The sequence below is a fragment of the Electrophorus electricus genome, unplaced genomic scaffold (assembly GCF_013358815.1).
Source record: "Electrophorus electricus isolate fEleEle1 unplaced genomic scaffold, fEleEle1.pri S50, whole genome shotgun sequence".
Lineage (NCBI taxonomy): Eukaryota > Metazoa > Chordata > Actinopteri > Gymnotiformes > Gymnotidae > Electrophorus > Electrophorus electricus.
The window spans coordinates 65001-80880 of NW_023336134.1; the positions used below are offsets into that span (position 1 = coordinate 65001).

Consider the following 15880-nt stretch of genomic DNA (forward strand, 5'->3'; position numbering starts at 1 on the left):
CATTTATTCAACCCAGTCCTCATAACCGGCTTAGGATCAGGGTTAAGTTTAGGTTTAAGACCAGACTGATGAACACTGGGGTTAGGGTTAGGATCAGGGTTTGGACAAGGCTGATCTAACACCCGATATTTTTTAAATATCATAGATATTGTCAGTACCAGTATATCGCTATACCCCTAGTTTAGACTTGATCTAGGACCATCACGCATGCAGAAATGCAAATCATTATCGCCCATGTCTGAAGCAGCACAATTTCCATACCGTGCGTGTGTGTGTTAGATAGCATACCTGTATGTGTAGGGGCCCATGTGTGTGTGTGTGTGTGTGTGTTAGATAGCATACCTGTATGTGTAGGGGCCCATGTGTGTGTGTGTGTGTGTGTTAGATAGCATACCTGTATGTGTAGGGGCCCATGTGTGTGACACGAGGTTTGGCTCCACCCAGGAACTCTTGTGGATTTGTGACATTGAAGAAGAAGAACTCCATGTAGACAGGGGGAGGAGGGTTCTTCCACGTGTTGAACACCCTACTGCTTTCAGTCAGGGTGATCTCCTACACACACACACACACACACACACACACACACACAGACACACACACATACACACACACACACACGCACACACACACACAGACACACACACATACACACACACACACACACACACACACGCACGCACACAGGCACACGCACACGCACACAGACACACACACACACGCACACGCACACAGACACGCACACAAACACACACACACATACACACACACACACACACACACACATACGCACACACACACGCACACATACACACGCGCACACACACACCCATACGCACATACACACGCGCACACACACGCGCACACACACACACACGCACATACACACACAGACACACACAAATACACACACACACAGACACACACACACACACACGCACAGACACACACAGACACACACACACACGCACACGCACACAGACACGCACACACACACACATACACACACACACACATACACATACGCACAAACACACACGCATACACGCACACACACACACGCACACACACACACACACGCACACATACACACACGCACACACACACATGCACACACGCACACACACACACACACGCACACATACACACACGCACACACACACACGCACACACACACACGCACACACACGCACGCACATTGTTGAGTCAAGGCTGGCCCTCAGTCTCATTCTGTTCCTTTTGTAACATTCTGCTGATTAAACTGTATAAAACACTGAACAGAACCAAAGTCACATTATAATTTAACAAACCATTGAAATGCATCAAATGTATGTAATATGAAATTATATTTGATATGTTTTTTTCTGTACAGAAATCATAGTCTCAGCCCACTAAAAGTTCATGAACTGAGTTTGTGACAGAAGTCTAGGAGTGTCTGAGGCACCACTCGGAAGACTCCAGGGTGTAGCTGCAGTGTACTGGAGCTGTTCATGTAGTTAAAACCGTAGTGTAATACACAAGTTTCCAGAGAAACACCACGTTTCCCTCAAAGCATTCATCAGCTGAGCGAGCAAAATAACTGCAACATAGAAGTCCAAAAGGTCCTGTTTCTCTGGACGCCTCGAACACACTGCAGAGTTTACTAAAGACCCTCACTGCTCACACACAGACACACGCAAAACCCACACTAAGTAGATAATCATGTGATCACGGTAGCCCATGGTGACATTCCAGGTAACGCATAGCAACTTCATTTCCTAGTAGCAGTAGCAAATGATCCAAACATTATAGACAGTGGGCAAGATTAGCCAATGACAGAATATGATATTAAACCTCTATTAGTGCTGCTTTAGTCATTAGCCAATGACAGAGTATGATATTAAAACTCTACTAGTGCTGCTTTAGTCATTAGTGAATGCCAGAGCATGATATTAAAACTCTACTAGTGCTGCTTTAGTCATTAGCCAATGACAGAGCATGATATTAAAACTCTACTAGTGCTGCTTTAGTCATTAGTGAATGCCAGAGCATGATATTAAAACTCTACTAGTGCTGCTTTAGTCATTAGCCAATGACAGAGCATGATATTAAAACTCTACTAGTGCTGCTTTAGTCATTAGCCAATGACAGAGTATGATATTAAAACTCTACTAGTGCTGCTTTAGTCATTAGCCAATGACAGAGCATGATATTAAAACTCTACTAGTGCTGCTTTAGTCATTAGCCAATAACAGAGTATGATATTAAAACTCTACTAGTGCTGCTTTAGTCATTAGCCAATGACAGAGTATGATATTAAAACTCTACTAGTGCTGCTTTAGTCATTAGCCAATGACAGAGTATGATATTAAAACTCTACTAGTGCTGCTTTAGTCATTAGCCAATGACAGAGCATGATATTAAAACTCTACTAGTGCTGCTTTATTTAGTCATTAGCCAATGACAGAGCATGATATTAAAACTCTACTAGTGCTGCTTTAGTCATTAGCCAATGACAGAGCATGATATTAAAACTCTACTAGTGCTGCTTTAGTCATTAGCCAATGACAGAGCATGATATTAAAACTCTACTAGTGCTGCTTTAGTCACTAGCCAATGACAGAGCATGATATTAAAACTCTACTAGTGCTGCTTTAGTCATTAGCCAATGACAGAGTATGATATTAAAACTCTACTAGTGCTGCTTTAGTCATTAGTGAATGCCAGAGCATGATATTAAAACTCTACTAGTGCTGCTTTAGTCATTAGCCAATGACAGAGCATGATATTAAAACTCTACTAGTGCTGCTTTATTTAATCATTAGCCAATGACAGAGCATGATATTAAAACTCTACTAGTGCTGCTTTAGTCATTAGCCAATGACAGAGCATGATATTAAAACTCTACTAGTGCTGCTTTAGTCATTAGCCAATGACAGAGCATGATATTAAAACTCTACTAGTGCTGCTTTAGTCACTAGCCAATGACAGAGCATGATATTAAAACTCTACTAGTGCTGCTTTAGTCATTAGCCAATGACAGAGCATGATATTAAAACTCTACTAGTGCTGCTTTAGTCATTAGCCAATAACAGAGTATGATATTAAAACTCTACTAGTGCTGCTTTAGTCATTAGCCAATGACAGAGTATGATATTAAAACTCTACTAGTGCTGCTTTAGTCATTAGCCAATGACAGAGTATGATATTAAAACTCTACTAGTGCTGCTTTAGTCACTAGCCAATGACAGAGCATGATATTAAAACTCTACTAGTGCTGCTTTAGTCATTAGCCAATGACAGAGCATGATATTAAAACTCTACTAGTGCTGCTTTAGTCATTAGCCAATGACAGAGCATGATATTAAAACTCTACTAGTGCTGCTTTATTTAGTCATTAGCCAATGACAGAGCATGATATTAAAACTCTACTAGTGCTGCTTTAGTCATTAGCCAATAACAGAGTATGATATTAAAACTCTACTAGTGCTGCTTTAGTCATTAGCCAATGACAGAGTATGATATTAAAACTCTACTAGTGCTGCTTTAGTCACTAGCCAATGACAGAGCATGATATTAAAACTCTACTAGTGCTGCTTTAGTCATTAGCCAATGACAGAGCATGATATTAAAACTCTACTAGTGCTGCTTTAGTCATTAGCCAATAACAGAGTATGATATTAAAACTCTACTAGTGCTGCTTTAGTCATTAGCCAATGACAGAGCATGATATTAAAACTCTACTAGTGCTGCTTTAGTCATTAGCTAATGACAGAGCATGATATTAAAACTCTACTAGTGCTGCTTTAGTCATTAGCCAATGACAGAGCATGATATTAAAACTCTACTAGTGCTGCTTTAGTCATTAGCCAATGACAGAGCATGATATTAAAACTCTACTAGTGCTGCTTTAGTCATTAGCCAATGACAGAGCATGATATTAAAACTCTACTAGTGCTGCTTTAGTCATTAGCCAATGACAGAGCATGATATTAAAACTCTACTAATGCTGCTTTAGTCATTAGCCAATGACAGAGCATGATATTAAAACTCTACTAGTGCTGCTTTATTTAGTCATTATAAGGTAAGTCGGCCTCACAACTGTACTTCCTGCCTTCCCTCACTGACATGTATCATACATGTGTGTCCATGAAGAAGCAACACAGTTCACTAACAAAGTACCAGACCAGGGTGTGTCCAACACAGTCACACTAACAAAGTACCAGACCAGGGTGTGTCCAACACAGTCACACTAACAAAGTACCAGACCAGGGTGTGTCCAACACAGTCACACTAACAAAGTACCAGACCAGAGTGTGTCCAACACAGTCACACTAACAAAGTACCAGACCAGGGTGTGTCCAACACAGTTCACTAACAAAGTACCAGACCAGGGTGTGTCCAACACAGTCACACTAACAAAGTACCAGACCAGGGTGTGTCCAACACAGTCACACTAACAAAGTACCAGACCAGGGTGTGTCCAACACAGTCTCACTAACAAAGTACCAGACCAGGGTGTGTCCAACACAGTTCACTAACAAAGTACCAGACCAGGGTGTGTCCAACACAGTTCACTAACAAAGTACCAGACCAGGGTGTGTCCAACACAGTCTCACTAACAAAGTACCAGACCAGAGTGTGTCCAACACAGTCACACTAACAAAGTACCAGACCAGGGTGTGTCCAACACAGTCTCACTAACAAAGTACCAGACCAGAGTGTGTCCAACACAGTTCAAATGTAAATGTAAATGTAAATGTAAATGTAAATGTAGACAACAGCACAGTATGCAAAAGGCACAAGCAACAGAGTCAGGAAAGAGAGAGAGAGAGGGAGAGAGAGAGAGAGAGGCATAGAGAGATGAGAGAGAGAGAGAGAGAGAGAGAGAGAGAGAGAGAGAGAGAGACTAGAGAGAGACAGAGACAGAAGAGAGAGAGAAAGAGAGAGATAAGAAAGAGGTAAAAAGAGAGAAAAGCAACAGAGAATGAGACAGACCTCAGCGAGGGGAGAGGTGGAAGATGCCCCTCCCCTACTCACGACCAGTAAATAACACAGCATCTCGTGTGGATGCATTTAACCAATTTAACCAGTAACCAAAGGCTACGAATAAGCACTTAAAAGCTAGAATTAGGCCAATAGTGCAAAGTTTGAAGAGTGTTGTGACGCTCGACACCTGTTGTGGTTCCCCCTGTGTGAAATAGGCCAGAGTCACCTGGGTAACAGGAACCAACCAGAAAAGAACTCTGTAAAAGCTTTCAGATTCAGTTCAAATAAACATTTGTAACGTTAAAAATCTTTCAGAAAGTTATTCAGGGCTGAGCCTATTGTCCCAGCAGCTGGAATGTTGTGTCCAGATAACACTGGACATTAGGCACACACTGAAGGACAGGCCAACTCGGCTTTTGGTAACAATTCCTGTCATCTGTAAACAACTGTTTACCCTTCTTCTCTCATTGCTTCTTGATTTTTCTACATTCTCTCCAGTGAGTGGCAGAGAAATTTCAACCAGCATGTCACTGGGTTAGGACATCACTCAGAGAGTCACTGGGTTAGGACATCACTCAGACAGTCACTGGGTTAGGACATCACTCAGAGAGTCACTGGGTTAGGACATCACTCAGACAGTCACTGAGTTAGGACATCACTCAGACAGTCACTGAGTTAGGACATCACTCAGACAGTCAGTGGACATGTGTTAGGATGTCTCTGAAGTCCCTGATTGAGAAGCAATGGATGTATTTCAGTGGCTCCAGAGTGGGATAGGGATGATATACTGGTAAATGATGAGATGATATACTGGTATAATGACAAGATGATATACTGGTAAATGAGATTATGAGATGATATACTGGTAAATGATGAGATGATATACTGGTAAATGATGAGATGATATACTGGTAAATGAGATTATGAGATGATATACTGGTATAATGAGATGATATACTGGTAAATGAGATTATGAGATGATATACTGGTAAATGATGAGATGATATATTGGTAATTGTGGTTCAGTTCCTGAACTCATCCTGCCTAGCACCCACCACAAAAAATAATGTGAACTTACAACTCAGATATGATCACTGATTTCATTTGCAGTGTTTTACTTTATACTGACTAACACTGATTTAATATATAGTCCTTCTAATCACAGGCTTACCTGGGAGAGACGGAGAAAGGGACAATACCAGTGAATACCACAATACCAGTGAAGCGAAAGGAGATACCAGTGTTCCCATAATACCAGTGAAGCAAAAGGAGATACCAGTGTTACCATAATACCAATGAAGCGAAAGGAGATACCAGTGTTACCATAATACCAATGAAGTGAAAGGAGATACCAGTGTCCATCACTATATGGCCTCTTACACCTCAGACCTTCACAGCTTTATCAAACACTGATACTGGGCAGGACGTGAAGGGCAGGACGTGGTTTAACAGACCTTAATAGACTATGTGTGCCGGCTAACTGGTGACTATACAATTACAGAACTACAGAACTATAAAACTACAAAACTATACAACTACAAATCTACAAATTACAGAACAATACAACTACAGATATAAAACTACAAAACAGAACTCCAAACTACAGAACTATACAACTAGAAATCTACAGAATTATTCAACTATAGAACTATACAACTACAAAACTACAGAACTATACTAGAAAACTACAAAACTTTACAACTACAAGTCTATACAATTATATATTGTATATATAGTCATTCAAGTCATATATGTTTTTCCTCTCCTTGACATCATGCCTTGAGTTCCACAAAAATGTCTAAATCTAGATTTTTTGCAGATCTAGGTTTATTGGATCTGTTGGTTTGAATGACTGAAGGACTGATTGGGAAAACGAAAAGACTTGGTGGTCTGCCATGTGCTTCTGCCTCTGCTAAGTCTGCGTCCAGTATATCTGACAGTCACATTCAGATGCTGAATAACAAAAAGTGAACGCATATAGCAACGTGCATTGTGAGCTTGTCTCACTCAGTCACACACACACACACACACATCACTGAGGCAAACCAGAAAATCTCTATTCACACTATTGTACTTACTAAACACTCACCACCATTCCTGAGAGTAACCAGGGCAACACTGTGACACTCCCCCTCATGCTCCTGTCTCTTATAAACTCACCACACAAAACCTGTTAACTAGTCATTTTTGTAATGTAACCTTATTCACTCAGTAAAATCAGGTAAATCCACTCTAAAGAGGCATAGGAAGGACAAACATTTTGATATTCTTAAAACACCAAACTCATGATCACAGTTGACTTGTGCAAGTTTATCAGAAAGTATCACATGTTTAGCACCACAGTTGCAAAGCATTTCAGTTACCATAACCAGACAAAAAAGTTCATTATAGAAAAGACCTCTTGGGTTAGTGTGTGAGTGAAACTGAGAGAGAGAGAGAGAGATGTGTTTGAGATATTTGTGTGCAAGAGAGAGAGGTGTGTGAGACAGAGAGAGATATGTGAGATGTGTGTGTGAGAGAGAGAAAGATGTGAATCCATCAATGTATCAATGTCTTATTGAAAAACAGCTACTGTAAGCACTGATGTCTCTCACTTGCCCCGTCTAGACACCCTGCCATAGAGCCCTGAAAAACCTTCCACAACTCCTACTCTCCAAATGAAGAAAATCACAGAACTCTCATGCTCCCAGTGAAGAAAATCCCAGAATTCTGACTCCCCCTATAAAAAAAACCAACAGAATTCCCATTCCCCACAGGAACGGAGATCAGCTCTTCTTTTCTAGCGATGTTCTGATGATTTTGATCTCTACATGGATGTACATTTTTCACTCTCCTGCTTTTCAAGAGGAACCAGATCTTTCTTTGTTTACTGTTAAAGTAGCCACAGGTACAACATCAGTGAGCAGTAACGGGTCCAATCAGTAAGGTTCCAGTTAAAGAGCCCAGAGATATATCTGCACTAACCCTAATAACCCCCTACTAACCCTACCCCTACTTACCCTACCCCTACTAACCCCCTACTAACCCTACCCCTACTTACCCTACCTCTACTTACCCTACCCCTACTAACCCCCTACTAAGCCTACCCCTACTAACCCTAATCCTACTAACACTAACCCAACTAACCCCCTATTAACTCTAACCCTACTAACCTTAACCCTAATAAACTATCCCTACTAACCCTAAACCTACTAACCCTATTAACCCTACTAACCCGAACCTTACTAACACTAACCCCTGACTAACCCCGCCCTACTAAACCTACTAGTTCTACTAACCCTAACCTTACTAACCCTACTAACACTAACCCTACTAACACTACTAACCCTAACCCTACTAACACTAACCCTACTAACCCTAACCCTACTAACTCTAACACTACTAACTCTACTAACACTACTAACTCTAACCCTACTAACACTAACCCTACTAACTCTACTAACACTACTAACCCTAACCCTACTAACCCTAACCCTACTAACACTACTAACCCTAACTCTAGTAACACTACTAACCCTAACCCTACTAACCCTAACCCTACTAACACTACTAACCCTACTAACCCTAACCCTACTAACTCTACTAACACTACTAACCCTAACCCTAATAACACTACTAACCCTACTAACACTAACCCTACTAGCTATACTAACACTATTAACTGTAACCCTACTAACACTAACCTTACTAACACTACTAACCCTAACCCTACTAACACTAACCCTACTAACCCTACTAACACTAAACCTACTAACACTACTAACACTACTAACCCTAACCCTACTAACACTAACCCTACTAACTCTAACACTACTAACCCTAACCCTACTAACCCTAACCCTACTAACACTAACCCTACTAACACTATTTACCCTAACCCTACTAACACGAACTCTACTAACACTACTAACCCTACTAACTCTACTAACCCTACTAACACTAACCCTACTAACACTACTAACACTAACCCTACTAACTCTAACACTACTAACTCTAACACTACTAACTCTAACACTACTAACCCTAACCCTACTAACACTACTAACCCTACTAACACTAACCCTACTAACTCTACTAACACTAACACTACTAACACTAACTCTACTAACACTAACCCTACTAACTCTACTAACACTACTAACTCTAATACTACTAACCCTAACCCTACTAACACTACTAACCCTACTAACCCTAAGCCTACTAACCCTACTAACACTAACCCTACTAACCCTAACCTTACTAACACTACTAACCCTACTAACCCTAACCCTACTAACCCTACTAACTCTACTAACCCTACTAACACTAACCCTACTAACTCTACTAACCCTACTAACTCTAACCCTACTAACATTAACCCTACTAACACTAACCCTACTAACTCTAACCCTACTAACACTAACCCTACTAACACTAACCCTACTAACACTAACCCTACTAACACTACTAACACTAACCCTACTAACACTAACCCTACTAACACTAACCCTACTAACTCTACTAACACTACTAACTCTAACCCTACTAACACTAACCCTACTAACTCTACTAACACGAACACTACTAACACTCACCCTACTAACACTAACCCTACTAACTCTACTAACACTACTAACACTAACCCTACTAACTCTAGCAACTCTTTTGAGCCTCAAATTATTTCACAGGAGTAGACCAGACTGACACAGTGACCAGTGTCAGTGAACAGAGTGCATCTGTACTCAAGGGTATCAGTCAAGAGTAGCCTGCCTAAAAACAAATTTATACTCCCTCATTCAATCCTAGTAGTAGAGAGTGTACTACCCCTACTACCCCGGTGTATCAGAGAGTAGGGAGTGTACTACCCCTACTACCCTGGTGTATCAGAGAGTAGGGAGTGTACTACCCCTACTACCCTGGTGTATCAGAGAGTAGGGAGTGTACTACCCCTACTACCCTGGTGTATCAGAGAGTAGGGAGTGTACTACCCCTACTACCCTGGTGTATCAGAGAGTAGGGAGTGTACTACCCCTACTACCCTGGTGTATCAGAGAGTAGGGAGTGTACTACCCCTACTACCCTGGTGTATCAGAGAGTAGGGAGTGTACTACCACTTTTCACTGGTGTATCAGACGCCACAAATATACAAGCTCACTTGGGGACTTCATGAAAGTTGTGTTACTCTGATCAGTATGACTAGATTTTTACTAGTCCTATTTATACTTATAGTTATGTTTATACATAGATTTGTACTTATAGTTATATTTATATTTATAGTTCTTAGATGTAACGCGTTCTGTTATTACTTAGTTATGACATGCTGTTAAACCTGGACTGTGTGGCCGTTGCCGTCTGAGGCGCTGCTGGAGACTGGCCTTAAACAGCCTAAGTGGTGTTAGTCCGAGTTAGAGTAACATCCTGGAGCTGTGGGCAGAGTGAGCACAGCACTAGAAACTTATACACACATACTCACACACACTCTCTCTCTCTCTCTCTCACACACACACACTCACTCTCTCTCACACACACACACACACACTCTCTCTCTCACACACACACTCTCTCTCACACACTCTCACACACTCACTCTTTCACACACTCACACTCACACACTCTGTCTCAACACTCTCTCACAGACACACTCACTCTCACACTCTGTCACACTCTTTCACACACTCACAAACACTCTCACACACACTCTGTCTCAACACACTCTCTCACACACACACACTCACTCTCTCTCACACACTCTCTTTCACACACTCTCTAACAGACACAGACACACACACACTCTCTCTCTCTCTCTCTCTCTCTCTCTCTCTCTCTCTCTCTCTCTGCTCGTGGGAGGGACTCAGCACGCGCACCTGCAGCAGCGGAGAGCCGTTAGCAGGACGACGAGCGCGAGGGATGGGTGTTAGTGCACGCTGGGTTACCAGAGCTGTGTCTGGAACCAGTTCATCATTCACCAGTTCAAACAAGCAAACGTGACGACGCGAGACGTACCTTCTTGAGCCGACTGTGAATCAGAGTTCTAAAGGCGCCTGCGAACAGTAACGCGCCGCCCGCGAGGATGAGAACGACGCTGACCGCCGCTGTCGCGTAACCCACGCACGCGCGCGCCATGGTCAATGTGGACCCAAACTACGTGGAGTGGGATCCGCGTGCCTGCCGAGTTCACGAGCAACACGTAGGCGGCTGCTCCGTCGCTTTCTCGAGACCACTCTTCTGATATTCTTCCAACGATGGTGTCACGTGAACGTGAACTAAATGATTTACTCTGAAGTTCCTCGCGTGACTGTGAGGTTTCAGGTCTTGTATGCGCGCGTGTCTGCGCAGTCGAGCCTGGTCTCCGCACGAGCGCGGCGATGAATGAACGGAGTGCTGTGGGCTCGCGCATGGAAGCTAAAACTGCGCGTGCCTCTGCGCGTTTGCAGCCAACTTCAAGGTCAGGCAGTGGCGGGCGCCGGATCTGATTGGACGACAAACGGGAGCAGACCCCACAGCACGTGGGACAGAACGAGGGCGAAAGCGTGTGGTAACTCTCATACAGCGCGTGAGTCTGAGTAGTTGGCGAAAACGTGCTCCTAAAATGGCGCCTTTGAAAACCCTTTTAACAGTTTTTTTTTTTAATGGAAAACACCAACATGGCAAAACATGTATGCATTTAACCTAAAATACTATAAAAAGTAACAAGAATTCCATGTGTATTCCAGAAGGTTCTTGTGAGATGGCTCGGTTGGGTCCCATACCACACTCCATCTCTAACATACGCTCTTCCAGTAGCATTACTTCACCCTCAGTCGTTTTTGTTTAGGTTGGATCATTGTCTTGGGCAATCTAAGGTTTTTTATTACTGCATATATTTTCTTTTGGAAAGCGAGATGCTGAGTTGTAGGTGTCTTTACTTTACTTAGATGTAATTAAGATATAGAATTTTGGCATTTCTGACATACTTTAACAAAACACATTTATGAGAAGAGGATCACTGCATTGCACAAGCAGAAACGCCTCCAGATGTGTCATTGCACTGTAACAGTCATTAGGGCTTTCAAAAGCTCAGAGTTGTTTAAAAAGCAACTGCTGACCACATGTTGGGGATTAGGTAACATTCATACAGCTGCAGTTTGATGTCAGTCTTCAGGAGGCAGAAGATCTTGAGTTCAGTAGAAAGGACTGCTAGCCAGACGAGGGTTGAACCCTAACCCCTAACTCTAACCTATAACCCTAACACTAACCCCAACCCCATTCCCTAACCCCTAACCCCTAATGCAGATAGAACCAATACATACAGGACAGGCAAAAGGAAAAATGGGACAACATTCCAAACCAATACGCAAGAGGAGCAGTCCGAATGAGCAACCAAGTCAGACAATATGATAACAGGACACAAAACAGGAGAGCGCACACATGGTACACACACGCTAGACATGAGCAGGGAACTCTAGCATAGAGGGGAACAGGTGAATACATTTAATAATGTAGCTGTAGTTGGTGGGTTGGCGGGGGGACGTTGGGAAACTAAGTCCGAGGTGGAGGAGAGCCTGATGTTAGGATTTGCAGGGAGCATGACGAATAAAAAAAAGCTCACTGAAGTTCAGTTGCATTGCAACATAAGTCATCATATGTTAACATATTTAACATAAGTCTTACTCTGGTGTTTAAGAAACATTCAGTTGCATTGCCATGACTAGCAACCACTGCTCATAATTACAATTGTGACCAAGAGACATTATTGTAAGAGAGACAGTACTAATATCTCATTCTCCCAGCTTTCTGCCAGGCAAACAAAGTAAAAAGCCCTGGATACAATACATCAGGTAATGAGCAGCTCTCAGCTGCTCAAAAGGACAAGGAGAATATGTGGTGAGGTTCCTGAGAGACATTCCTGAGCTGGGTGACACTTACGTTTTCATTTGCACTGAGCACTTCCACGACCTAAACTTGGACAAACCGCTGGTGTTCAGCTCACAATACACACAGTCTTACAACACAACCGGTTTGAGTGTACACACCGGGGACCGTAAGGCCAAATTCCTTGGCCATTCATTTATAGTAATTATTTTTTTTTATATTGGTCCAGATTCATTAATAATATTTATTTTTTATTCATTTTTAACTGTTAGCAAAATGTGACTCAAAAAATGAAAGGCAGGAATTTTCAGGTGTTTCAAGTTTAACTTCAGCTATTTTAAAGAGTTCTAATAGGTGTTTTAAAAAGTTAGTAAAATATCAGACATATTAAGTGACTGGATACATGCCCATGTGTGACCATCAGAGCAAGTTGGTTCAGATTCCCACAGACTGCAGAGTGGTTCACTCTCAACTCCATGCTAACTACTTCTGATCCAAGTTCACTATGCACAGGCGGTAGATCAGAACAAAAACTGTTTCTTGCCGCGAGGCAGCTAAGAGGCACCAAAACACACACACACACTTACGCACATGCACGCAAACTGTGAGTAAAATTTTCCAGTGAGTCTGATAACTGTAGGACTCTATGTCAGTTTGACATGGAGCTGGTTTTCTAAAACCCCTGTGTGTACATGGTAAGAGTAGAGTCTAGAACAGTGGACTAGTCTAGAACAGCGGACTAGTCTACAATAGCGGACTAGTCTAGAACAACGGACTAGATCTCACTTTATCCCAATAAACAAAATTATGTATTTCAGCTTGTGCATTGTAATTTACTTTATCCTTCCTATTTAAATCAAGTGTCTTTTATACTTTTATTTGTAAAGACCCTTTAATTTCGCTGTGTATGAAACATACTGTGTAAATAAACTTGTTTTGCAAAGCCTTGCTGAGAATCTAATTAGTAGTAGGGATACTGTGGATCCTAACAGATCTGACGTGGTTGGAGTGAGGGAGGTAGGGAGTGAGGGTTGGAGTGAGGGAGGTAGGGAGTGAGGGTTGGAGTGAGGGAGGTAGTGAGCGAGGGTTGGAGTGAGGGAGGTAGGGAGTGAGGGTTGGGGTAGGGAGGTAGGGAGTGAGGATTGGAGTGAGGGACGGTTGGGGTAGGGAGGTAGGGAGTGAGGGTTGGGGTAGGGAGGTAGGGAGTGAGGGTTGGGGGTAGGGAGTGAGGTAGTGAGCGAGGGTTGGAGTGAGGGAGGTAGGGAGTGAGGGTTGGGGTAGGGAGGTAGGGAGTGAGGGTTGGAGTGAGGGAGGTAGGGAGTGAGGGTTGGGGTAGGGAGGTAGGGAGTGAGGATTGGAGTGAGGGAGGTAGGGAGTGAGGGTTGGGGTAGGGAGGTAGGGAGTGAGGATTGGAGTGAGGGACGGTTGGGGTAGGGAGGTAGGGAGTGAGGGACGGTTGGGGTAGGGAGGTAGGGAGTGAGGGTTGGAGTGAGGGACGGTGGGGGTAGGGAGGTAGGGAGTGAGGGTTGGAGTGAGGGAGGTAGGGAGTGAGGGTTGGACTGAGGGTTGGGGGTAGGGAGTGAGGTAGTGAGCGAGGGTTGGAGTGAGGGAGGTAGGGAGTGAGGGTTGGGGTAGGGAGGTAGGGAGTGAGGATTGGAGTGAGGGACGGTTGGGGTAGGGAGGTAGGGAGTGAGGGTTGGAGTGAGGGAGGTAGGGAGTGAGGGTTGGGGTAGGGAGGTAGGGAGTGAGGATTGGAGTGAGGGACGGTGGGGGTAGGGAGGTAGGGAGTGAGGGTTGGACTGAGGGAGGTAGGGAGTGAGGGTTGGACTGAGGGTTGGGGGTAGGGAGTGAGGTAGTGAGCGAGGGTTGGAGTGAGGGAGGTAGGGAGTGAGGGTTGGGGTAGGGAGGTAGGGAGTGAGGATTGGAGTGAGGGACGGTTGGGGTAGGGAGGTAGGGAGTGAGGGTTGGACTGAGGGTTGGGGGTAGGGAGTGAGGTAGTGAGCGAGGGTTGGAGTGAGGGAGGGAGGTAGGGAGCGTACATGTACATCACATCTCTCACACACACACACACACACACACACACACACGCACACACTCAGTGCCTCTCAGTGCTCTTGTGATTAAAGGTCCCTGTGCGGACGTGGAGCCCTCCTAACTTCCCCAGCTGGTGTGTCCCTCTTCGTGTTGTCGCGGGTGACCTTTGCCCTCTGAAGCCGTTATCGGTGGATCTGCGTGGTGATATAAACACAGGCTGCGCTGCTGGTTCCACTGGCACTGGAGGAGCAGTTAAACACACAGGACTGAACGCCACGCTGCCATCATGAGACATCCCTCACTCAACCTTCTCACCCTTGCTGTCCTGACGTCTCTGCTCTGCACTGCTCAGGTAGGACACCCACCACACTAGGACGAGTGTGTGTGTGTAGCACGTGTGTGGGTCCAGGGGGACGCACTTTCTGACAAACTGGTCCACTCTTTATGCACAGTGGGTTGGGTTAAGGGTTAGCCCTGGTGGTCGTGGTGAAGCTTTGGGCATACTTGTGCTTGAGCACTGGGAGAACTGGCTGCATTGGGTGTAACAGAACATGTTGAGAGTTGGAGACAGCAGCTATGGATACACAGACAGAAAGCAGTTAACATCAATTTGGGCTAATTTGGGTTAACCCTAATCCCAGTCTGATGGTTTTGGCACGCACTTTCCAGAATTTGCTTGTCTTTTATTTTTCTGGAAGCCTTTTTAATGGCCAGCAACAGTCAGTTGTGTGAGGAACTGATACGCTTGATGAGTGAAGATCAGGGACTGGGTGGCCATAACCATACAACAAACATGAAAATGCACTTACCTGGTCCTCCCTAAGACAAGTCTTACTGTGGTGTTTAACATAAGTCTTACTGTGGTGTTTAACATAAGTCTTACTCTGATACGTGCAGTGTCTTTCCTAACACCCCCTCCCCTCACCTGTAGGTGAAAGCAGCTCCTGTTCTGGACTCCTGGAGCTCTGGCCTAATCCAGCGTGCAAAGCGTTCGTTGTTATGGCGCTGGAACACCCTGAAGCCGGTGGGGTCAGGCTGCAGAGATCACTTT

General features: G+C 43.8%; 1 protein-coding gene across 1 annotated transcript in view; it reads right to left on the minus strand.

Moving 5' to 3' along the window:
- The window catches only part of scarb2b (scavenger receptor class B, member 2b), a 30248-nt gene extending 17844 nt beyond the window's left edge, over positions 1-12404 (minus strand). Inside the window, exons 1-2 of the mRNA XM_035523450.1 lie at positions 10948-12404; positions 395-552 (exon numbers count right to left, since the gene is read on the minus strand). Of these exons, the coding sequence (XP_035379343.1) occupies positions 395-552; positions 10948-11067 (278 nt within the window). The 5' untranslated portion in view covers positions 11068-12404. The remainder of the gene's footprint in view (positions 1-394; positions 553-10947) is intronic.
- Positions 12405-15880: the final 3476 nt, after the last annotated feature.